General features: G+C 41.6%; 2 protein-coding genes across 2 annotated transcripts; one reads left to right on the plus strand and one right to left on the minus strand.

Annotated features, from left to right (window-relative positions):
* Nucleotides 1-1,282: 1,282 nt before the first annotated feature.
* Nucleotides 1,283-10,931, minus strand: efcab7 (EF-hand calcium binding domain 7). Its single transcript, XM_041278144.1, has 14 exons — nt 10,842-10,931; nt 10,261-10,433; nt 9,331-9,542; nt 8,683-8,769; nt 7,997-8,192; nt 7,265-7,389; nt 5,890-6,031; nt 5,517-5,626; nt 4,945-5,102; nt 4,400-4,533; nt 4,056-4,204; nt 3,143-3,352; nt 1,765-1,872; nt 1,283-1,386 (listed from the first exon to the last, which is right to left on the minus strand). Exons 2-14 carry the CDS (start codon nt 10,430-10,432, stop codon nt 1,312-1,314), a joined length of 1,878 nt encoding a protein of 625 aa, XP_041134078.1. The 5' UTR covers nt 10,433; nt 10,842-10,931; the 3' UTR covers nt 1,283-1,311.
* A 2,644-nt stretch (nt 10,932-13,575) lies between these two features.
* Nucleotides 13,576-25,246, plus strand: LOC121331035 (protein zyg-11 homolog B-like). The gene is made up of 15 exons (XM_041278143.1): nt 13,576-13,767; nt 14,837-15,002; nt 15,458-16,215; nt 16,760-16,900; nt 17,414-17,590; nt 18,654-18,718; nt 19,800-19,899; nt 20,389-20,439; nt 20,835-20,996; nt 21,268-21,315; nt 21,991-22,188; nt 22,516-22,568; nt 22,988-23,085; nt 23,303-23,492; nt 23,807-25,246. The coding sequence occupies exons 1-14, from the start codon at nt 13,765-13,767 to the stop codon at nt 23,482-23,484; spliced, it is 2,202 nt and encodes a 733-aa protein (XP_041134077.1). The 5' UTR covers nt 13,576-13,764; the 3' UTR covers nt 23,485-23,492; nt 23,807-25,246.
* The last annotated feature ends 400 nt before the right edge of the window (nt 25,247-25,646 follow it).

Here is a 25,646-nt window from a genome sequence, read left to right on the forward strand (position 1 = left end):
ATACTGTATCAAGGGCTTGAACAATATAAATATCAAGGTGAGCAGATAGTCATCTACAGTACTTGCGGGCTCCAGTGTGAAAATCAAACAAAAAACATTCATTGTAATTTTCAGGATTAAAAATACACCTTCAGTGTGTTTTTCTACAGATTTTAATACAAACATATTTAAAAACATAGGATATACACATTTTACATGATGCCCTTATTTTATGTAATGGCTAAAAAAATTAAATAAACAAGTACAGCAATACTACTGTAACCCCACCAGAAGAAGCTATTGGTGACAAAAAACCAATGCAGGTGATTATATATTAAAACGCATGGCAGGTCAGCAAACAGTAGTATTAAAATATTCATGGAAGGACAGTGCAATTTGGTTTGAAGAATCAGGGCAGCGTATGAAGTGTAGATCTGGTGTTCCAGGTATGAAGGGCGTCACAAACGCACCTCTCCTAGACATGTGCTGTATTAGTGGCTCCCCTATACCCACTTGTAGTAACATGTCATATTTGCTGTATATGGTGTCTTAGTGCTACTCCTAATTTCACCATCTGTCCATGAACACTTTTGCACTTGAGTAGTATAAAAAGTTTACAAACAGCACGATTAATAGCAAATAAAAAAAAAAAAAAAAAAAAAAAAAAACACACACACACAAACATATCAAAAATACGTATTTTTCATTTATGTTTTCATAATTTCGAATCACCTGATCATGAAGTTCCTTGTTTTAAGGGTTACATTATAACGCACAAAAGGCAATTAATCAACATTGTGATAAGTATATATAACGTTACCCCCCAAAAAATCATCCTACATCACCTCGGATGGTATTTATCACAACTGTTTACTCCAGCGTGCAAAAAACAAACATTACACAAAACAGCAAGAAACATGTCAGGTGGAAACGAACCTTCCTGCTAGATTGCTGGCAGTGAGAGTTTAGGAGTATGCTGAAATGAAAAGCGGCTTTGTGAATGACACAGTTAATGCAATAAGCAATGAACTGTACGAATACTTTTTGCTGATGCTGAATTTTGGTCCCTGAACGGTAATATACAATGTGATATACCAGTAGTACATACATTTATAATTCTAATGTAACTACTGTTTAGTGTTTCCATTATGTCATGTTAAAACTCTCTACTCAATGTCAGAAATAAAATCCAGCCTTTTGTAATCAGTTTCTTTACAAATGTATATATATATAGATATATCATATATATATATATTATAATATATATATATATATATATATATATATATATATATATATATATATTAATATTAGTAGAAATGCTGGAGTAGTTTAAGGCATAAGGCTTTCCACACAGTTGTAAGTCCATTCTTGCCTTTCATTAACAGGCATGACATGTTGACAGACCTGAAAAAGGGAAAAGAAATAGCATTGTTAAAAATTTACTGAAATGATTTACTGTACATTTCATAGGAGTGGAGTGTTGGTACACATGCCTCATGAGGCAAGCCACTGGGGGAAGGTGGGACACTGGGGTAAATTTGATTGTTCAATTAAATGCGTAAAACTGAAATTCAGAGTTCAGTGAAAATGTCTGTCACATTTTTACTACCATTGACCTATGTTTGCTATTTTTAGCTCAACAGGCCTCAGAAGGCTTCAATTCTCAAACAGCAGGAGCTCCTTTGCACTGACCTTTAACAAACGTCAAGTAGGGCTGATATGCAGCGTTAGAAAATGTTGTGCAGTAATAACCAGCTCAATACCTAAACTCAGAGACCCTACCATGTTAGTTTTTGGCGGCACTTCTACAGCAAAAACAGTGATCCCTCTGCTGCTGACGCAGTTCTTACTCTGCTCGTTGTTTACATGGACAGTCACTTTGTTATTGGACTGGAAAAGAAAAAAACAACAAGTATATCAGTGAAACACACTACACTGCCAGGGCTACAAAATCAGACATCAGGATCATGAAAAAACAAACTACCGTAGAGCACCTTCACCTACTATATAAAACACATGCACATGTGAAAATATAACTTAGATTTATATACGCTCCCAGATTTTAATGTGCTCAATTACTTGTGTTAAACAGAAACCTGTTGTATGGTAAACTCAAATACATATTTTTATATCCCTACAAAAGTTATATGCACATCAGCTCTTGTGCTAATGTTAGCATATAGTAACTGGTTTCACAGACCCAGATTAGCACTGATCTTGGACTGCCGGACCTAAATTAAGATTAGATAGTACAAGATTAGTGCTAATCAGGGTTTCTGAAACCAGCCGGAGGTGTGTGGCAGGAACACATGTTTTGCATTAAATGTAATACTTTTTTTTGGTGGTGTATTATCAGGAAAAAAAAGGTGGTTTTTATTGGTAGTTAGGCTTAAGAAGATAAATGTTGTTGCTTTCAAATTTTTCATTTAAGTAAATCATTATAAGAGGCTGATTAGTTAGTTCCTATGTTCTTATACAAAAACAAATCTGAGCGCAAGTCCTCTCTTGATGAAATCTTTATAGACATTGCTAAGCTGACAAGTGTACACTTTGCCATGGGTATAATTTTTTCAGATGAAGCACTGACCTGGACATTTACCAAGAATGTTACTTCATCTCCTGTCTTTTTAACCTCACAGGCTACCCTAGTACTATCATCTAACAGTGGCTGTTACATCTTCCTTGGTTTCAATCTGAAAGTCTCGGGTTCTAATATCTTGATTAAATTGACAAAGGCATTTCATAGCCATGAAAGCCGGAAAGTGAATCAGCCTGGGGCTGTGAAGTGGTTAAGACTGTAAGCCTCAGAATGTGCTTTGTTTAATTAGAAGATACTTCATAAAGTATAACTTTATATAAATTGTATTTGGCTCCTTGAGCTTCAGTGCCAGGGATTTTAAAACTGCAATTACACAAACTAACCACATCATTTTTGACACCTGCAGTAACGTCATGTAATGGATTCCCTCCATTACAGGACTGAGAATAACAGAGAGCTGGTCCCAGTAGAGGGAGACTTTCAGATTGTCCTCAGACTGCAAGGGATGGTCACAGAGTGGTCTGAATAGTGAGCTGGTCTTTATAAGGAAGTGGTCACCAGAGAGTCTATTGCACTTTGCTTTGGGGGAAGGAAAGAGATGGAGGTTTTCCAGTGCCATACCTTATTTGCAATGACTGCTGTGATCCTTGCCTCACTCTTGTAAGTGTAGATGACCACGTTGTCATTCCCCTTCATCACCTTGGCCTCCCCCTTGTTGATCACTGATTTGTACACGGCTGTGCTGAGGATCTTGCTGCCTGACTCAAGACTAACAGCTTTCATCTTAGGCTTGCATTCCTCACAGTAGATATCGACCACAAAAGGGCAAGCCTGTTTCGATAAATGTAAGAATTCTTATTTTTTAAATTAAAAGGTATAAAGCTTCCTTGATAGGTATTTCAGTTAAGCAAGTGAATAAGTAGGTTCTTTAAGCGATAAGCACAGGGTATATAGAGTGTATGATAAGACCTTTCCAGTGGACATTCTTCCAAGCGGAAAAAATCTGAGACTGGGTCTAGATTTTTATTTTAGAAAGGGGGACCACTGTCTCAGAGTGCACAAGATGCGGTCTGTAGATATAGATTCTATATTAATCAATCAATTTTTATTTTATATAGCGCCTTTCATAGTGGACCACCATCACAAAGCACTGTACAAGATGCAGTAATAGAACAAAAAAAGGTATTTTCTTTTAAGGCCCTGGATTTTAAGTCAGTTATGTCATTCGGCTCGGTGACAGGTCACTGTGCAACCTTTCTGTTTATCCAAACTGTACTGTGTCATGTACAGATTTGATATCCTAATGAAAGTGAATGGCAAAGAGATTCCGCGTGTCATATTACAGGAGACATACAGAGTACTAGGACTAAAATCACATTCCATTTAGTGTGTTAATATTTGCCATTTCTTTCAAATGTGTTCAAAAACATCTGCTTACAAATAATGTTCTTTTTCACAATTAATGTTCCTGCTTTAAGGCGTGTGTTTCCCCAGCCCATTTAACCCTATAATTTCACTCTTATTTCTTGCATACCTCCACCATTTCCAGAGCCCTGTTGTACCCCATTGACTCCAGAGTGACCCAGAGGTCTCGAGGATCCCCTTCCCGGTCATTAGCTTCCATCAAGTTGAGCTCCATGAATCCTTGTCTTGTCAGTTCATTCCTCTTCGTATCAAAATTTTCTGTAAGAAATAAGCCTAATGTCTCATTAACTGTGAGGCATCACAGACTCATTAAGCCATTACTGTATGTGGACATGAGCTTCTTACAGAACACAAGCCTGCCCCTCTCCTTGAGGGTATCTGTGCTACACTGCTGACAATCACAGATTAATGCAGATCTGTAACCAGTAATACAAAATTAGAAGATGGTTGTACCTTTGCACACAGCCCAAGCTTCCTCATCGCATTTCTCTCCACTTGTCCTTTGTTCAAAGAAATTGTATTCTTCCAGGCTTAGGAGGCCATTCCCATCCAAATCTATTACTTCAAAAATATCTGAGAGAGTTGATCTATATTGTTGAAGACAAATAAGATTTAACATTTGAAAAATGGACAAACAAAAGCAATAACTTAGAAAAAAATTATTCAGTATGCTGCTATTGTATATTTAATTATAAACACATGTTACAACACTGTCAATGTGATTCAAGACATCCATTCCTTAATAATTACTGTCTGTATCATCACATCTGTAACCATTCTTTAGCAATTTTTGCAGAATTGACTATGGAAGCACCTGCAAACCAAAATATTTCATACCAGATGCATGTTTTATACAATACAGAATACATTTTAGGGATTCCATTTCCAGATTATTAAGTTATTTTAGCAACAACCTATTTAAAAAAAAAATGTGTTGCACATTTTTGGAACCAATCTACGGAAAAAATAAACCTGAACATAACAGTAATGAGACGCACCTGAACTCCTTAGTAAGCGCCAGTTCTCCATTGTCACCCCTATACACCAGCTGGGCATGCTTATTAATAATCTTCCTCTTCCTCTTTAATCTGCAGCCAGTTGTAAACGGTATTAGGTAATAAACTCCAGAACTCATCTCTCCTTTCCATCCAAATTTCTGTCATCCAATAGAAACAATTAGCACAGACCACATTCACTTGTATACTATTTCAAAGCAAACATAATCGTCCAATGACATTTGGTCAAAACTCTTAGCTATGTCAAACAGACAGCTCAGCATAGCTATGCAAATAACTATTTAGCTTTGCCTGTATCGATCTAAATAATGATGCAGCTTGAAGGAAATAATTAGGTCAAGAAGAGTTTATTAGTTTGCATTTAATATAGTAATCTAAAGTATAAAAAAAACAGATCACGCCATTCACTATAAAATATTTAGCTCCTTAACTTTTATGGAATTTTATTAAGCAAATAGCACCATTTGGTGGACAAATGTTGTACTTATGTAAAAAATAATAGAATATGTTCAGAGAATTCATATTATGCTTCGTTTTTTAAACAGAAATAATACCTCTTTGTCCCGTAACTCTGTAAAGCACACGAGATCTGAGTCTTCTGGTCTTTCATTTTCACGCACAATGTAAAGTGCCGTGTCTACCGACATCCAGGAGGAAGTCTTTTCTAAAGACACAAAGCAACATTATTTAAAATAGATGCAGTATAAGATCATGTACGTTACTACTAATAAAATATAGAAATGACTTATTTTATTTGCCAGGGTACAATTGGATAGCCCGCAAAAACAATAAAAAAAACATAGCCAGCTGTTGAAAAAACAAATGGTCATATATTAATAACTTGGTGTAGCAGGTCTGTAGAAACAAAGGTCAGAGGTGGCTGAAAGTTAAACAATACAAACTGCTACACAGTGCATAATAACACACCTTCTGCTTGGCTGAGATTCAGGGGCTTAATGGTGAGATACACAGTGGATGTCTGAGGGATGTGCAGCCTGTATTGAAGACTCACGATCCCACCATCCTCCTCAAGAAAGAAGCACCCCTTTAAACTTGCATGGTGCCAGTCCTGTACAAAAAAGAAAACGATTTTAAAATGCAAACCAGCAACACTTCGCAACCGGGTCAATGCAAAAACAAACATACTTTCACTTACAACCAACTCTGATAACATGAACCACTGTGACAGAGTGGCAGTGTGCCCCGCCCCGTGTGTATTTGATGTATATACGTTGCGTGTGGTGTATTAATGTTGGTGTGTATTAATGTTGGTGCACGGGATATAATGGGGCTATGAATCACTCGTGCTCCACACAGTGAAATGATTATACTTATCACTCAGAATAAAGCAGAAATAAATGTGACGAATCAAATGTAAAGTTAGCTTTAAAAAAAGCACAGCCAATAACCAAGGACTTGGCCTGTATCTGAAGATTACTTGAATATTTACAGGAACACCACATGCTGTCACTGCAGCCACATAACATGGTAAGTGTGGAAACATTAAGGGGTAAACAAACACATAATGAATCGTTTACTGACAATTTACACTGGCCAAACACACTATTCTGTTTTACATTTTATAATATAATGTACAAAGGCAGATGGAAGTTCTACTAATCAAGTGGACAAACATTTAAGCTAATGTGTTTGTTTACTTCACTTCTTATAGTTTTAAGTCTGAATTAATTGATGAAAAGGCTTTGCAAGACAAGCTCAACCACAGCAAAAGTGAAGTCCATACTTCTGGACAGACAGACAGACGGACAGGTTTCTCTGATACCCTCAATAACTTGTCGTAACTGAGTTTTATCACACCTGTATAGATCTGCACATACAAGTGTAAATGTAAGTGCAACTTGAATGCTTATGCATGTAAAAACAGACAGACAGGCATCTACAGATTATCATACTCTTGATGCCTTCCGCTAAACAATATAGTTTCATCACAATTTGATAAGTCTGTAAATATATGTAAAAATGTAAGTGCGCTCTGTGTTCCAGCTTACAGATAGATGGACAGGCACCTCCTTATATCACACCAAGTAAGTTTCCAAAAAACACCTGGATAACGGTTATCTAGATACATACGTAAGGCAGCCTCCACTATAGCCTTGTGCAGTTTCGTTGATAAACTTAAATAACATTATTAACTATGTACATTGCAAAATGGAATTACTTCATTTATTATCCCGTATTTACCTCAATGTATGTAACAAGGAATGGAATAGATCTTCGATATAATCATAGCAGCCGTACCAAGGATATGCATCTAAGGGAATAACCAACCACTGTTTATTACCTGAATATACTTGGGCTCAGCTAGCTTCACACTTCTTGCATTGCTGGCTCCCATAGTGATGGTAGACGATACCGATGCCCTCCGGCTTCGAGCTGAGGAAGGACGGGATGAAGGTCTGCTGTCAGCTGTGTGAAATAAGGAACAGAAACACTGAACTCACATATATGATTATTCATCTTAGAAAGCACTGAGGTATACCACGCTTGTTCACGAAAGTCTCTAGAGCAGACACTCATTAACTCATTAAAAAATGAAATAGTAAATATGATTGAAAGATCCAGCCACATAGGTTATAATTTTCTTTTGTTCAGATAATGTATTAAATCTATATCATTAAAGCAATCAATATGCTAACGAGAGCTATAATTTGATCATCCAGACACTCATTTGCTTTCTCAACACCATTTTTAAATCCTTCGAACAGATCTGGAATTCCTCACAATCAATAACAAATTCAAAGTCACTTAAGGAAACAATTTAATTAAAATGAAGTTCTGCTACAAATCAGTTAGCGTTATCTCTTTTTAATCCGAATGTTGCTTTTCTAACTGTCACTTGAGCTATCTAGCTGCTATTTTTATTATTATGTCTTCCTTTGATGTGCTTTTATAGGGAGCAAAGCTGCGGATAATGTACTGTTACTAAGATTAATATGTTGCATGCATGGGAATTTATTTTTATTTTTAACAGAACTGTGCAGCACTGCATAGTGAGGTTCAAAGAGATCTGTACCTTTCCTCTGTGTTGTCTCCAGATCAGTTTTCTGGGGTGTTCCTGCTTCTGGAATAACGGCTTGTGTCAAAGAATTCTTTGGTGCTCTCTCTGACTCGCTGCCAAACTGCTGACATCTCATTCTGGTGTCAGCCTCCAGCTTCTCCAGGGCAGCTTTCTGACACTGATCAGCAGTTGAAGAGAACAATTTACAAAACTAAAAAAAAAAAAAAAAAAAAAAGAAGAAGAAGAATTGGACAAACAATGAAAGTTTGAACTACATCCGCTTTTACAGAGAGGTCATCTAAAGAAAACTCTGAAAAACGTTTTATTCTAATTTCTTTCTGCCATAAGAGTCTCACATTACACTTTTTTTTTCTTTTCTTGTTTTTTTACAACTAAAACATATGTGCTATCTATGGAACTAAATAACACCTGCTATACAGTTAAAAATGAAAGTTTTAATAGTCCTTAACCAAAGCATGGTTAATTACTGCACTTACCCAAACTCTGTCCACTTTCCAAAACCCAGTAACATAAAACAAGGAACAATGATTACTTTTTAAAACGATCCCCTTAGGGTTTTGTATTTGCTCTCATCTAGATTGGAGATTAGTCCACCAAATAAGACCTGCATTACTCCAAATAAAACGGTAAAAGCTTAGTTATAACATGATAAATACGCAAGCAAATGAAGCTTGTAATACCTCACGGTAGTCCAGTTTTCCATCTTGGTTAGTATCAGCTAGATCAATAATGCCTTTCACCTCTTCAGGAGTCATCTTCTCACCTTTCTGAAAAATGTAAAATATACAATGCCATTATTAAAATTACTAATAACCTACACATACAGAGCAGATTCAAAATTAATGTACAAAGTGCTACTTAATGACGTGTCTCGTTACGCAGCAGTGACACCTGGGGAGCAATTGAATTTCAATCCCTGTGTGTGGTTATTAATTCTGTATATCACAATACCTTTGATCAGGTTAGATCCCACATGTTACAGCATCACAGGTGCTTATGTTACTGATGTAAACGGCAGACCATGCTACCACTCCAACACCTGTAACCTGTATGTCTGTATATGTGACAATGTCTAATTCAAGTTTAATTCATGATGAGGCCTATACCACGGGTCACTGTTTTTCTACCACCCACTGGGACAATCACCAGCCTTGTCTCAGCGAAAAATGATTTCCCCAAGGCATTTCAATTATGATTGACTTTTCATAATTAATGGAAACAACCAACCATATTCCAGTATTAAGAAAATGTTTGAGTGAACAGTTATTAAAATGAACAAAATCCACATATTTAATTTTTTTTTTTTAAAAATGTGCGAGAGTACTCACTTTGGTAAGCACTTTGTAAAGTTCATTGTGTGTTATATATCCATCACCGTTTAGGTCAATTTTTCGGAAGGCTTTGATCAGCTCTGTTTTCTCAGTGGGTTTTTCCTTCTTCAGTATCTCACAAAAATCATCAAAGCTAAGCTTGCTGGTCCTCGGAGTCCAGTACTTGCTGAGTCTCTTCTGAGAAGGATTTCTTCCAGCTTGCTGCAACACTGGAAATGAACAGGAAAGTGGCATGTTTTTCAACCTCCTGAATACTTACTCTTGATTTTTTTAACTGCTTTTTGTCTTTGTTAAATTTTAGTTTTCAGCCTCAGCACAAGCTGTGTAGCTTAGATGCAAACCTTTTAAAATGCCTTTCTTTCATATGAACTGTTAGAGTACCTGAAGTCTTTATAATGCTGGCGTAGTGACCTACAGTACTGGAAAGTCATCGCAAGTTCAAACTCACAGTCTCTGTCAGCAAGGCTGGGATACAAACAGATGCAGATTCCAGTTTTTTTTTTTTTGTAAATGGGGATTGGGTGTTACTTTCTTCAGCAATAGAGTTAGTTAATCCCCTGTCTAAGAGGTGAGAGAGCAGAATTTACCCTGGCTGAGTATTAGATTGGCGGGTCGTTTGCAGTCATTTACAAATGTGTCAGTTACTGTAGTTAGTGAAAATAATGGGAATTGTTTAGGTTGAGATGTATATGTGACGATTATGTTTTTTTTTTTTTCTGATATGCCTGTGCTTAATACAGTTACTAAACAGTGACTAAGCCATGCCAATAAAACAAAAATAAATAAATAAATAAATAAATAAAACATGTAATGATTCGAGTTTGAATAAACACTCAATACACTAACTGAGTTATAAGTGAAAGTCAGTTTATCACAAAGAGCCATTCGTTCGAGATATAAACAAGACTCTACAAAACGTTCTGTTACCCAAACAAAGCTGCTCTTTGGAAGTAATGCTTTCCAAGCTAGATCTAAAAACAGCCAGGTACGCCGCTCTGCAGTGCCTGTAGAAAAGCTCTTCGTCAGCGACCTGACACTTCTGCGATGAAGACGTTTCCCACTGCTGCCCAGAAGCACCGCTTCCGGAATAGCCTGCCATTCTGAAAAATAAAACAATACCTCCATACGTTGAAAAAAAAAAAACCCCTAAACGTGCTTTTATAAACAGAATATAAATATTAAGCACATTACATTACCCCCAACGAAAAAAACAAAAACGAAATAAAAATAAATTAAAAAAAAAAAAAAACACGTAGGGGTTATATTATCTATATTATAAATAAATAATTAATTAGTTAGAAATATAACTAATTTACTTTTCATAATCACAATTTGTTAATTTCAAATCAAATGTTGCAGAAAGTTGTAAAAAAAAATCGTAACTTGTTATAATGATAATTCCCTGAGAAAGTATTGTGATCGTGATAATATTTTATTCGATGATAGATATAAACACCAGATATAATACTATTGTCTTAACTGCATTCAAGTAAAAACCCTATCCATACCTGATATCGCTTTACGTCTGTATGCCCGTTAAGAATACGTTTAGGAAATGTATGTGGCAACAGCCGCCCGTTGCCATGTAAACACCCTGAGGAGACTCAACCAATATTCCTTACGGAAGGAAACTCGGCACTGACATTTGAGTTCCTATACGAAAAACATATATATGCTTTTTTTTTTTTCCAAGCGATGAAAGTGCATTTTTCATTTCTTCATGTATCTGTGATCAGATTGGGTTGCTGTGTGTATTTTCTTAAAGTGGTTTACCTCGTTATTACGCTGATACTTATTAAATAGAACTATATCAGGTGGGTTTATTTTGTGAACGCTCCCTCACTGAATCAAAATAGTTACCAGCACAACAGCACTATATACCTAATATTAATAGTACAGATATATTCTATACATGAATGGACTGCCCTATCTCATTACTGTATTGCACTTAATTACAGATGCTGTAGCGGATTAACTGGAAAGTATTTTGTATTACCTTTTCTCTGAAAATATTATAGATATCAATAATTAAAAAGCGTACCTAATTCCATATAAACACATATTTTTGTTATAAATATAACTATTAAAATAATAATAATAATAATAATAATAATAATAATAATAATAATAATAATAATAATAATAAAGTGCTACACAGTCTATGTAAATCAGGTACCGGTATTTGCTGTTTTGTCTCTGTCACAACTCAATAATGTGTCCGTGACCTCACCTCAAGTCAGTCGTCAGGTATCAGACCTCTCGACCCCACCCCTCCTCGAGTCAGTCGTCAGGTATCAGTCTCTCGACCCCACCCTTCCTCGAGTCAGTCGTCAGGTATCAGACCTCTCGACCCCACCCCTCCTCGAGTCAGTCGTCAGGTATCAGACCTCTCGACCCCACTCCTCCTCGAGTCAGTCGTCAGGTATCAGTCCTCTCGACCCCACCCCTCCTCGAGTCAGTCGTCAGGTATCAGTCCTCTCGACCCCACTCCTCCTCGAGTCAGTCGTCAGGTATCAGACCTCTCGACCCCACCCCTCCTCGAGTCAGTCGTCAGGTATCAGTCCTCTCGACCCCACTCCTCCTCGAGTCAGTCGTCAGGTATCAGACCTCTCGACCCCACCCCTCCTCGAGTCAGTCGTCAGGTATCAGTCCTCTCGACCCCACTCCTCCTCGAGTCAGTCGTCAGGTATGAGTCCTCTCGACCCCACCCTTCCTCGAGTCAGTCGTCAGGTATCAGACCTCTCGACCCCACCCCTCCTCGAGTCAGTCGTCAGGTATCAGACCTCTCGACCCCACCCCTCCTCGAGTCAGTCGTCAGGTATCAGACCTCTCGACCCCACCCCTCCTCGAGTCAGTCGTCAGGTATCAGTCCTCTCGACCCCACCCCTCCTCGAGTCAGTCGTCAGGTATCAGACAGTCGTCAGGTATGAGTCCTCTCGACCCCACCCCTCCTCGAGTCAGTCGTCAGGTATGAGTCCTCTCGACCCCACCCCTCCTCGAGTCAGTCGTCAGGTATCAGACCTCTCGACCCCACCCCTCCTCGAGTCAGTCGTCAGGTATGAGTCCTCTCGACCCCACTCCTCCTCGAGTCAGGTATGAGTCCTCTCGACCCCACCCCTCCTCGAGTCAGTCGTCAGGTATGAGTCCTCTCGACCCCACTCCTCCTCGAGTCAGTCGTCAGGTATCAGACCTCTCGACCCCACCCCTCCTCGAGTCAGTCGTCAGGTATGAGTCCTCTCGACCCCACCCCTCCTCGAGTCAGTCGTCAGGTATGAGTCCTCTCGACCCCACTCCTCCTCGAGTCAGTCGTCAGGTATGAGTCCTCTCGACCCCACTCCTCCTCGAGTCAGTCGTCAGGTATGAGTCCTCTCGACCCCACCCTTCCTCGAGTCAGTCGTCAGGTATCAGACCTCTCGACCCCACCCCTCCTCGAGTCAGTCGTCAGGTATCAGACCTCTCGACCCCACCCCTCCTCGAGTCAGTCGTCAGGTATCAGACCTCTCGACCCCACTCCTCCTCGAGTCAGTCGTCAGGTATGAGTCCTCTCGACCCCACCCTTCCTCGAGTCAGTCGTCAGGTATCAGACCTCTCGACCCCACCCTTCCTCGAGTCAGTCGTCAGGTATCAGACCTCTCGACCCCACCCCTCCTCGAGTCAGTCGTCAGGTATGAGTCCTCTCGACCCCACTCCTCCTCGAGTCAGTCGTCAGGTATGAGTCCTCTCGACCCCACCCTTCCTCGAGTCAGTCGTCAGGTATGAGTCCTCTCGACCCCACTCCTCCTCGAGTCAGTCGTCAGGTATGAGACCTCCTGGAGTCTTTTTTTGGGGGGTGGGGGGGGTGCGGAGAGTGATGGGGATCCAAACTAACTCAAATAATTAAATTACACAAAGTATTTTTAAAACTCTTCAAATACACATATAAATGGTAAAGAAAGGTAAAAGCGTATGCAACAATCTGCAGCTACACTGAAATCTATGTCCTCCAATGGAAGCACCGAAAGTGTTTTTGCTCTTGTTTGATTGGGTATATCAGACGACTCCGTCCATCCCCTCACTTTCCCCGAAAAAAAAAAAAAAAAAAAGCCTGACTGGCTGAGGGCGGCAGAGTTAGTTGTTGCTGTGTGAGAATCCTCCAGCAGGGGCGATGTCTGAGGCTGTCCTCAAACTGACCCGGAACTCCCGGCACGTGCCGCTCTGAAGCGCTCTGCTGTGACGTGTCACTGACTTCCCAACAGCTGGGGCTGTTGTACTTCCGGGTTGCTCGACCTTGTTGTTTACTCACACAAACTCAGATTTGAAACGTACTAGCCGCCTATTGATACGCTCTGAGTTTCAAAAGACAACCTGCTTTTAAAAGCTGGGTTTGTCATTTTATTAATCCAGCGCTGGTACAGTCACTGAAGTCCTGTTGAATTTTCTACGTGGTATACCATGGTGAGTACTCGTTTTATTAACAGCTTTACCCACAGTGAATGGTTCTTATGTTAATACAATTCTGTCTTGACCTGCCTTCTGGTTTTTTGTAGCAAGCTAGTACCGCTTAGAAATACTCGAGTCGTAGCCATGTTTGCACGTTTTCAGAATCACAGTTACACTAGGTGGTATTGCTGGTTTTTGTTTCGTTTTTAAAAAGATACCGATAATGTACAATATTAACATGGCTATTTCTGGGTAAATTATAATCACAATGACATGAGGAGATCATAACATCATTCACGCTTAAATATCCATACAAAGAACAATAATGCAAAGCTAATCTGTTTCCTAGTTCTCATTTTCTTGAATATTCCCAATGCTGTGTGTTTTGCGTTTTTTTTTTTTTTTTTTTTTTTTTAATTATCATTTGTATCTTTACTGTATCTCTGTCCATTAAGTGTAATGAACCAAGTCCCTCTGGCAAGTAAACCGAGTGATCCTGTATGAGTCCAGGCAGGATGTGTTGGCGCTGGAGTTTGAAGTAGTGAAATTTAATATGTAGCTCATGATATTAATGATATTCAAATATGAGGTAAACGGAACCGAGGTGCCTGGAAATATAGTGCAGCAGTGAATCGGCGTTATCTACATGAATTGAGTGGGCTTGATGATTCTTTTACATTTTACACTCATCCAGAACTATAAACACCCAATAGTGCTGAATAAAGTATCGGTAAAATAAACTGAAATTCAGTGACGAATATGTCAATTTCGTTTTTCAGTGTCTTCTGGTCTAAGGTTTGCTATTTCATTGTAGTTTCTTTTTGTATTAAGTAATCGGTCATATAGAGATCAAAGTTTTAGTTTCACTGTCTTCATGTAATTTTAAACGCATCACTAACGTTCAGTTAGTTGTGAAGATTTTAAGAATTTTTAAGTGCAGATTAGATGTTTGCCATTGAACTTAGTGTTTCCAATTTCTCTTTACTAATTCAAAATGTAGCACTGTTGAATTTTTTAGTTATGGATATAAAGTGAAAGTATAAAAACATAACACATTTTCCTTGTTCTGTGTCGCCCCCTACAGGAGGAGGCCTCCCCTGTGTCCCTCACTGACCTCTGCCTGAGCTTCCTGAGCTCCAATCTGGACCAGTTCTGCTGGGAGCGGCCCGATGGCTCTCTGAGCCTCCGAGAGATCGTCGTCTTCCCACAGGAGCTTGCTGACCAGCTGCTGCGCAAGATGGCCATGGAGGGTAACGGGCTTCCAGAAAGGGTGTCCACAAAACATAGCTCTTTCTATCTGAAATCAACATAGACTGCAGGCTGATAGTGCATGCTGATGTGTAGCCATCTGCCAGGTGTCTACAGCAAGGTGAAGATGATGGTGAAGCATAGCAGCAGTTTCCTAAGCAGTCTAGGGATGTTAGATACCTTTTCATTTCCTAAATTTCCCAAAAATTCAGGATTTGACATGTTTAAACTTTAAACACGTTAACATTTAAATTAAAGCCATCACAAGAAGCCCTCTCAAATATCAGTGTATTTAGAAAGGGTAGGTTTCCGTTCCTGCAAGCGTGTGTGTAAATCAACCCTTTTCTTCATCCTGTGTTTGTCTACATCCCTACAGCATTCTCACAGTAAACTAGTAGCAGTCTCACAGCACTTCCAGCAGGTCTCCCACACTTATCTCCTCTCCTCTTGTCTCTAGGGGTGCTGAATGACAGCACGGCAGGGATATTCCGCAGCTGCCAGTACCTGCGGCTGCGGCGTGCGTGTATCTGCAAGGCACGCATCTCCGCAGAGGCCTTCCACAAGGCATTCTGCCAGCACCGGCTGCTGGAGTTGGACGCCTCAGGGGTGAATGCGGACGTGGCCATCACAGACATCATCCAGGGGCTGTCCTCCAACAAATGGAACCAGGAGTCCCTGCAGCGGCTGGTGCTGAACGGGCTCACTCTGTCCCTGGAGGATCCCTACGAGCGCTGCTTTAGCCGCCTGGCTGGCCTGCGTGCCCTCGCTATCGCCAACGTGGACTTCTACACGGAGGACCTGTCAGAGGTGTGCTCCCTGCCACGGCTCGAGAGCCTGGACATCTCCAACACCTGCGTGACTGACCTGACCCCCCTGCTTTCCTGCCGGGAGCGGCTTCGTTCGCTCACCATGCACCACCTCAAGTGCCTCAAGATGAGCACCTCGCAGCTGCTGGATGTGTTGAGCCAGCTGGCTGGGCTGCAGCACTTGGACATCTCGGACGACAAGCAGTTCACCTCGGACATCGCCGGGCACCTGCTGGAACAGCCTGGTATCCTGCCCCAGCTGTGCTCACTGGACGTCTCTGGCCGCAAGCAGGTCACTGACAAGGCAGTCAAGGCCTTCGTCCAGCAGAGACCCGGCATGCACTTCATAGGGCTGCTGGCCACCGGCGCTGGGTTCTGTGATTTCCTCTCTGGGGAGGGGAGCCTGAAGGTGTGGTGTGGGTTAGGGGTGTGATCTTGGAGAAGAGGGAGGCAGAAGTGTTCTCTTTAGGAGGATAAATGGCTGGTTTCACAGATCTTGATTAAAACCAATATCTTGCATAAGATAACAGTACGTAGTCCAAAATTCTGTGAAACAAGCTGTTAAGCTTAAGAGTTTCTTAAAAGTTTTAATTAGTCATTGTTTGCAATTTGACTTACAAGTTTCTTTGGTATACAGAAGGATGAATGTATGTATAAACTAGGTTGTGGGCCCACCTGTCCATGGAGAGATGATAATTAGCTATTTATTTATAGCAGATTGCAATCCAAAAAGGTGGTGGTTTTAGGTTAGCCCAAGCTTTGGAATCAGAGGCGCACCCTTGTGAACGAGATGTTCCATCTCAAGGATCTATCTATAACTGAAATGAAAACTACCCTTAATGGAAGTGATAGGTTTGTGTTTCTGCATGTGCGTGTGTGTGTGTGTGTGTGTGTGTGTGTGAAAGGATCTGTGTGTAAAGCAGACCTGTGTCTGATCCCCTGTTTGCTCACAGGTGTCGGGGGAGGCGAATGAAGCGCAGATCTGTGAAGCTCTCCGGCGCTACAGCGAGAGAGCGTTTTTCGTCAGGGAGGCCCTCTTCCATCTCTTTAGCCTCACACACGTCATGGAGAAAGTTCCACCAGACATCCTAAAGGTGCGGGGAGAGCTCCAGTGGGGGAGCTACAGGCTGTACTGGGGGCTGAGTCTCTCTGTAGTGATGTGATGGGAGTTGTCTGTGTCTGTAGCTGACTGTGTCTTTCAGTTAATCATTTGCTGAAAACTACCTGCAGGTTTATAAACTCACACTAGCTCTGCATCCTGTCCTGGTTTTAGGAACTATCCTCAATTAAGTGCTATTAACATTATCTGGAGCCAGGAGTTTGAGCAAATCAGACCCCTTTTTTAAATAATTGTTTCTCCCCAATAGCTGCTTGAACAACATCTACAAGTTCAGATCCAATCGGGGCCTGTTAGGACACATTTCTGACACCTGCTAATTTCAATAACACCAGGAAAGTACCAGCACTGGGTACAAGACTAGTGTGAGTTTCTAACCCTGAATATGCAGTAACCTGGCTGTGTCTTTGTGTGTTGATGATGTGATGAGAGTTCACTGTGTCTATGTCTATATATCTATATGTAGTGACGATGCGTCTCTGTGTTTCAGCTGGTTGTCACTGGGATGAAGACCCACCCTCTGAACCTGCATGTGCAGTTGGCTGCTAGTGCCTGTGTGTTCAACCTGACTAAGCAGGACCTGGCTGTGGGGATGCCAGTGCGACTGCTGGGCCAAGTCACCCATCTGCTGCTCGAGGCCATGAAGAACTTCCCCAACCACCAGCAGGTACCTCCTCCTCTGCAGAGCTCCCCACACTCCCAGTCCACTCAATCACCAGCAGGTACCTCCTCCTCTGCAGAGCACCCCACACTCCCAATCCCCACTCTCACCAGCAGGTACCTCCTCCTCTGCAGAGCTCCCCACACTCCCAGTCCCCACTCTCACCAGCAGGTACCTCCTCCTCTGCAGAGCTCCCCACACTCCCTGTCCACTCAATCACCAGCAGGTACCTCCTCCTCTGCAGAGCACCCCACACTCCCAGTCCCCACTCTCACCAGCAGGTACCTCCTCCTCTGCAGAGCTCCCCACACTCCCAGTCCCCGCTCTCACCAGCAGGTACCTCCTCCTCTGCAGAGCTCCCCACACTCCCAGTCCACTCAATCACCAGCAGGTACCTCCTCCTCTGTAGAGCTCCCCGCACTCCCAGTCCTCACTCTCACCAGCAGGTACCTCCTCCTCTGAAGAGCTCCTCACACTCCCAGTCCCCACTCTCACCAGCAGGTACCTCCTCCTCTGCAGAGCTCCCCACACTCCCAGTCCCCATTGTCACCAGCAGGAACTTACTCCACTGCAGAGCTCCCCACACTCCGTCACCACTCCCCTTTTAGCTGTGCTACAGGTTTATGACAGTTTGTCGCCGACAATGACTCTTAAAATATGTACATCTAGTAACAGGGATGAATTGTCGCTGATGAATTATCATGGACCCATGTCCAATACCAGCCACAGGCTCCCTCAGCCCCATCGGAACGCCTTTCGTTATCTGCCTTGTGGAAATAAACAGTTTGTAGTCTTCTTAACATGTGCACCAGAGGGAAAGTAATTCTAAAAAGCACATAGATATGAGAACAGCTTCCAGCTTCTGGTCTTACAGTCTTGCATGAAATCTCAGTGTTTTTTATATACCGTGTAATCATGCAAATAACTGCATGAGCTTATACTTGGGAAGACGCTGTTTTCTGTGATATCATGTATAAGCCCATGAACCTGGGTCTGAGTGCAAATGCAGTAATGTGCATAATGTTGCAACGGCATGGTGAAGTAGCTTATCTTTCTGTTTCGTTTCCAGCTCCAGAAGAACTGCCTCCTCTCACTCTGCAGCGACAGGATTCTGCAGGAGGTTCCCTTCAACAGGTTAGTGGCTGGCCCAGGGGATGCAGCGATGCAGCCTGATCTTTCCACACAGTGGTTGTGTACCGGGGAAGCTACTGCTGTAGCCCAGGTCCTGTGTTTGAAGCCCAAATCTCCTGTCACAATACTCCCAGGTGCATCTGGTATGGCACCAACCAAAGATAACACCAGTTAGGTTTAAAAAACAAACAAACAAACAAAAAAAAGAAAGGTATATGGTGCAAACACAGCCTGATGGTAAATGCCTTATGTGTGTGGCTCAGGCCTCTACATTCCGGGTTCATGACCCCTGTGCCTGTTTTGAACACGTTTGGAGCCTCCATCTGCTCTAGTTACACCTCTGTACGAGTAGGTACCTCATTTTAAGCTTGAGATTTTAACGCTTTGCAGTCCATTTATTCAGTGCTTGTCAGGCACGTCAGGTCCAATTTATTTTCACACGCTGTTTAAAATATATTTTTTTTCAGAGTAGAACAGGTATAAAAGGTACTGAATTGCAAAAAGACACTCAGTACTGTATCTCCAGCCAACCCCACCCCTTGTTCGCTGTATTGTTCACATACCTCTTTACAGACATGCATACTGATAAATCCTCTCCTGATCACTCGTTTTATCACCAGCACCTATCTCCTTTGTTTGTGTCCCTCTTATTTCTGTGCTGCAGCTGCTAGCTCTATTGCTCACACGCCCCCTTTTTTTTTTTTTGGGGGGGGGGGGGGGGGGGGGGGGGGGCCCATTCATTCGGCCATTGAATGGTTTTTTCTGCTTTTTCCAGAGAAAAAACGAATAGAGACCTGTGCTTTACATCTTTTTCAGGCTGGAAAGGGAAAATCGTAATGTTGGACCTGGTCCGACTTAGGACTACAAAGGGTTAATGTTCATCACACAAAAGTTTCAACCCGAGATGCATGATCCATAACTACTCAACACTCAATAGTGCTATATTTAGAAATGCTAAAAGAAGCTTAACAAGTTCAATGATAAACATTTCAACTTGAAAGTTTTTTTTAATGGCTTCAACAAGACTAGACAAGTATTTCTGAGTTTCCACCCCTGCTGACCTGTCCCTGGCTGTTGGCTGCAGGTTCGAGGCTGCCAAGCTGGTGATGCAGTGGCTGTGTAACTACGAGGACCAGAACATGCAGAGGATGGCCGTGGCAATCATCTCCATCCTGGCAGCTAAGGTGAGTGGTGGAGAAATTGCTCATCGAGGATGGTGCCAGGAGTATAGAGAGGCTGTGAAACCCAGGGATACAGCTCTGTTCATGGTTATGGTGACATTGGCTTTTGTTTGTGGAATTCCTGGATTAATTCGGCAGTTCCTCTGCAAGGGCTCAGTGGAAAAGTATTGCGCTCAGCTCATAAGCTTCAAGTTTGAGCTAGTCTCAACTACGAATGATATAACAGAAACTACAGCCTTATAAAAGTTTACAACAGTAAAAACATACATGTGACAAAGCATAGTAAAGCATGGGTAAGCATTGTAAAGAGGTATGGTAAAGCATATTGACAAACCAGAATAAACCATGATAAATGCATAGTAAAACCAAAGGAAAATCATACAAAAACTGCAAAAATGTGCAAATTTACCATGGTAAACTTTTATGAGAGAAGCTGTCCCATATATAAAGAGTATCCTGACTCTAAACCCCTACCCCATTGTGTTTCCTCAGCTCTCCACAGAGCAGACTGCCCAGCTTGGAGCAGAGCTCTTTATTGTCCGGGTGAGTTTTTTTTTTTTTTTTAACACTTGCTTTTCTGATGCATTTCCAGAACCGTGAGGAATACCAGTAGCAGTCGTTTAAACTTTGTCTACTTAACTTAGTTTCTTCTAGTTTTATCTTGGTGCAGAGTTTACCCTCTGTGGTGCTTTGTTTGAACATACCTATATCAGATGCTGTTGGGTTGAAAGGGCTTTTCACTTGTTAAATATCTGTGCATGGGGGAGGAATTGTGCAAACACTAGGAGTGTTTGATTCTGTTTAAACAACTAAAGCTTGTATTAAATACATTTAAGCATATTTGTAAAAATTATGACCAATAACAAGAAGCATGCCAATAGAGTTTAAAACAAATGCCAGAAATATTATTAGATAACACTGCTCCCTCCCCTCCCCAGCAACTCCTGCACATTGTGAAGCAGAAGACGAGTCAGAGCCTGGTGGACACCACGCTGAAGTTTACACTGAGCGCGCTGTGGAACCTGACGGACGAGTCTCCCACCACCTGCCGCCACTTCATTGAGAACCAGGGGCTGGAGCTCTTCATGAAGGTGCTGGAGGTGAGGCATCCCAGACACACTGCCTGCCGAACTGAGTAACTTCAGACCCTGGAACTAACCCATGGCATGAGTGCACAGCACGACTCAGAAAAATAAATGTTGTTAATAGCTTTCCAGCACAACATTCACGGTGCCACTAAAGTACTTTTTTTCTTCTTTCTTTTATCAAGAAATAAAGTAGATGCTTGCTCAAAGGCCAGACTGCATTTAAGGACATCTGTTGTGAAGATGTATTGTAATCTTTTTCGTTTTTTTTTTTATCTCTCAACAGTCTTTCCCTTCTGAATCCTCCATACAGCAGAAGGTGCTGGGTCTGTTGGTGAGTGTCTGTCTGTACTTGTATTTTTTATATTAAACTGAAAGGAAGTAAAAGCAAGCGTGTACCCACCTGCTCTGAATTAAAGCCAGCAGTCCAAGCGCGTGTCGTCTCAAGTGATCTAGTCTTGCAGTGGCTTTAACTGTGGCTATAGAGCTGCAGATTCATTTGTAAAGGTATCAGTCAAAGCTCTATGATTGGTACAGAGTGAGTTCCAGAACCTGTCATCCATATATGGCTTTAACTGTGGCTATAGAGCTGCAGATTCATTTGTAAAGGTATCAGTCAAAGCTCTATGATTGGTACAGAGTGAGTTCCAGAACCTGTCATCCATATATCTATAAAACACTCAATAGTGATAAATACTAAAAGAAACTGCAAGTTGAAAGACTTTTTGTCGAAACATTTATTTTATAATGGCAGGAACAGCAAATTAATTTTGATTTTTCGTTTTCTCCCGATTCATGAATTTGAGGGAAAAAAGGGCTAGATTTTCTAAGCTATTTACTCTGAATCGTCATTAGTGCAAAACTCAAAATACAAAACAAGAAAGCAAGTAAGAAACAACTACTTGCAAGCCCCTAAAGGACATTTATTTTTCAGTTGTTTATATCTGGATTGGTTTCATAGTTGTGAAGTGTTTGTGCTGGCTGCGACAGCTCCCCCTTGTGTCCCCAGAACAACATTGCGGAGGTGAAGGAGCTCCATGCGGAGCTGATGTGTAAGAGCTTCGTGGAGCACATCACTGTGCTTCTCCACAGCAGTGAGGTGGAGGTGAGCTACTTTGCTGCGGGGATCATCGCGCACCTCATGTCCCGCGGAGAGGAGGCCTGGACCCTGAGCCCCAGCCTGCGCACGTCCCTTCTGCAGCAGCTCGTACGTCACGCTTCTTTCATTCCCAGGGGTCTCTGTAACACTGGGGTCTCACTGGGACACTTTCACACCAGGGCTGTTCTGTTCTGTTTAATTTCCTAAAGGATTAAACACGTTTCAACACTAACATATTGGAGGATCAATGTAAGATTCCAGAAAGCCTGCCATCATAACTTTAAAAGCTATAAATGACTGCAACATGTATTTGTGTAGAAGCCTGTATGTGTACAGTATTGAGTTGCAAGTGAAGAGATGCTGAATATGAAATGCCTAGTTAAGCTTAGTTCTTTGAAGTAACACAGTTCAAATTCTGCTGTGATTGCTTTGCAGCAATCTACGATCCTCAAGTGGCCCACACCTGAGTGTGAGATGGTGGCATACAGGTAAGAGAGAGGCACTGTGGCCCTGATACACACATACACACACACACACACACACACACAGAGGGAGTGGCAGACACCCTGCGATACAGACAGACGAACAAGCACATTGTTTTTTAATAATGAAGACGGTGGTTGATGGTATAGCCTGAATATAATACCCTGAGCTGAGAGCAGCGCCCGGACCAGACTGTTGAAAGGTCTGGGCGGCAGGTCTCGGGGTACGCTCCTCATTCGTTAAAATATTGTAAAGTATTGACAGAATGTTCCACAACATTCTTGTATTTACACCCCTGTAGGTGCTGTAGTGGGGTTTGTATTAGAGCCAGATCCATTGCTTAACACAATACCTAGTAAAAATGCACATGGCGGATGGGTTTTTCATCCCAGTGATTCGCTATTCTGTCTCACTGTTTCTCTAGGTCGTTTAACCCTTTCTTCCCCCTGCTCAAGTGCTTCAGCACCCCGGGAGTGCAGCTCTGGGCTGCCTGGGCTGTGCAGCACGTATGCAGTAAAAATGGTAAAGTATTATTATTGCATGAATTCACTTATTTCTCTGGGGAAAGTAACCCTTTAGTCAACTGTGGCACACCCCTGTGGCTCTAATCACAACTTTCTCAGTACTAGCTAACTTGTTACATATTTGTATTGCTTATTCTTTAAACAAAGTAGCAGATGCAGGCTACCATGTGTGTGTGTGGGAATCCCGTGTGTTCTGACCCTCCCTCTCCCTACAGAGTCCCGGTACTGCAGCATGCTGATCGAGGAGGGGGGGATGCAACACCTGTACCAGGTGAAGGAGAACCCCCAGACTCACCCTGACGTGCAGCGCATGTCGTCTAGCATCCTGGAGAGCCTGGAGAGACACCTGGCACGCACCGGGCAGACAGTGCCTCCCTACAGACCAGGCTGTGCATAACAGGCATGGTGAGTCACAGGGGGAGAAGGGGCTAGCGCAAAGAGGCTTCTATAGAAAAGGGTTAGGTACAACACAGTGACATCCACATAAAAGTGAAGCAGAAGAGAAGCAGGTGTAAAGTATTGTGTCCTTGAGAGCCACTGGGGTACAGCATTGCAAGTGGGTCATTCTCTGCTAGTGTAACTTACAAACGCAGACCTACTTTTCTCTGCAAATGAATGATTTTTTTCAAGAAGTAAGATCAATGACAACAAACAGATTTAGAGAAAATGTTTTGAAAATTGCCTCTCTCTCTCTCTCTCTCTCTCTCTCTCTACACTAGCATAAGTCACAAGGCAGTGAAGTCGGCTCCCTAGCAACAAGCCTCCTGTGTTGGTAATGGATTTCTTTCAATGCAGCGGGTTTGGGCATTTGAGAAAGTTGACTAGAAGCAATTACCACCCACTGTACGAATTAAAACGTGCTGCTTTTTCCATGAAAAATAAGAAATGGCGGGTTGCGTAGAGGATTTATACTGGACCCTGACACAATATTGAAAGTATTTTCTTTTGGTTTATTTACTTGTTCTTTATAGAAACGAACTGCAAAACATGTGTATTCAATTTTAGTTAAAGGGTTTGTACAGTATTTCTCTGGGTTTTGAGCAGTACCATCCATCTGTGTGTGTTCAGTGCTGGACTGTGTCTTCTACCACAACCTTCATATTTGTCCCTGCTGTGGAAACATCTCTTTTCCAAGGAGGTGGTCCTTTCCATGATGTTGATTGCACAGTGAGCATGTGGAAGCAGCAGGAGAGAGCACAGAGTCAGTGGCTGGGCTGCAAGCTACCTGGACCGTTGCTGTCCTCAGATGCATGCTGAAATCTGAGCTGGGTTGATAATTGACCTTGTTGAACCCGCTGTTAATAAAACAATCAGCTCAGGCACCAACACAGTACTGTACGTAGCTGTTATAAAGGATGAAGTAGAGTGCGTGTGAGTGTAGGATGTTGATGGGCTGCAAGTGTTACCATTCAACCAGTAGTGTTTGGGTGGAGCGCATATATAATTAATTTCACATTATTGTATTGTTGTGCATAGAAATTGCATGATTATTATTAATTATAAAATATATATAGGGTTCCGCTAACCTTTGGGACAACTGGATTAAGTCCTTTTGTGGACTATTCTCCTGCAGCCTGCCGTGGGAAAGAGGGGCGAACAAACATTCAGCAGTGTTCCTATTGAGAATGATTTCCAGACCAGCACCTGTATTAAAGACTCTTGTTTTTAATGCTTTAGGAGTGTTTTTGTTAAACCTTTTTTAAAAGCTGTACTTCTGATTGCTCTCCTCATGACTGTGTAGTGGAACTTTTATATTCTGGACACTGCTTTGAAAAGTCTGCTTTCATTCGGGGTGAATTACCCTCACCAGCCCTTGTTGCATGCTGGATTCTTGTTCCAGTGGTATTGGAGCCCCCGACGCTCTGTGCAGGAGAGTTTTCTCTTACTGGTATGCACTAGCATTAGTAATATGGTGTTTGCAACAATTGTGTACATATTATTTATATTGTGCAGATAGTCACATATATTATGACTTTACAAAGTATTTAAAATAAGAAGGTGTGGGGATAGGGGAGCAGTTCAAGGACTGCATTGACACTAATCAAGGGAGGTAAGTTAGTATTAAAGGCAACAAATGAACTATCGGATTAAGAGTGATGATAAATTCAGTGTTTACTTATGAGTCATTATTTTTTAAATAAAAGAACAAGAATTCAAAACACCTGTGTTTTATTTTTACCAAAACCAATTATTTACAAGAAGACGACAAAACACTATATTTCATTAACACTGGAATAATATTGGTTAATAATCCACATATATAATTTTTTTTATATACAGGAAGGGAAATCCACACCTGAAAGAGAAATTCTCTCAATCAAATACATAAGGAAATAAAAAATAAAGAAATAACAGAAGGCGACAGTTTAGTATATGCCCTCCTGCCTGTCCTGTGTGGGGATGGCCTGGAGAAAAGAGCTCCATCTCATTTATAATTGTTTTTCCAAGCATGTTTGGATGAAATAAAAATTTAAAAAAGTAAAACAAAAAATAAAATAAAAATGATTTCACAGACCCTGATTAGCGCTGCTCTCGGATCCCCTAATCAATGTTTACTTT

This window comes from Polyodon spathula, chromosome 18 (assembly GCF_017654505.1).
Source record: "Polyodon spathula isolate WHYD16114869_AA chromosome 18, ASM1765450v1, whole genome shotgun sequence".
Classification (NCBI taxonomy): domain Eukaryota; kingdom Metazoa; phylum Chordata; class Actinopteri; order Acipenseriformes; family Polyodontidae; genus Polyodon; species Polyodon spathula.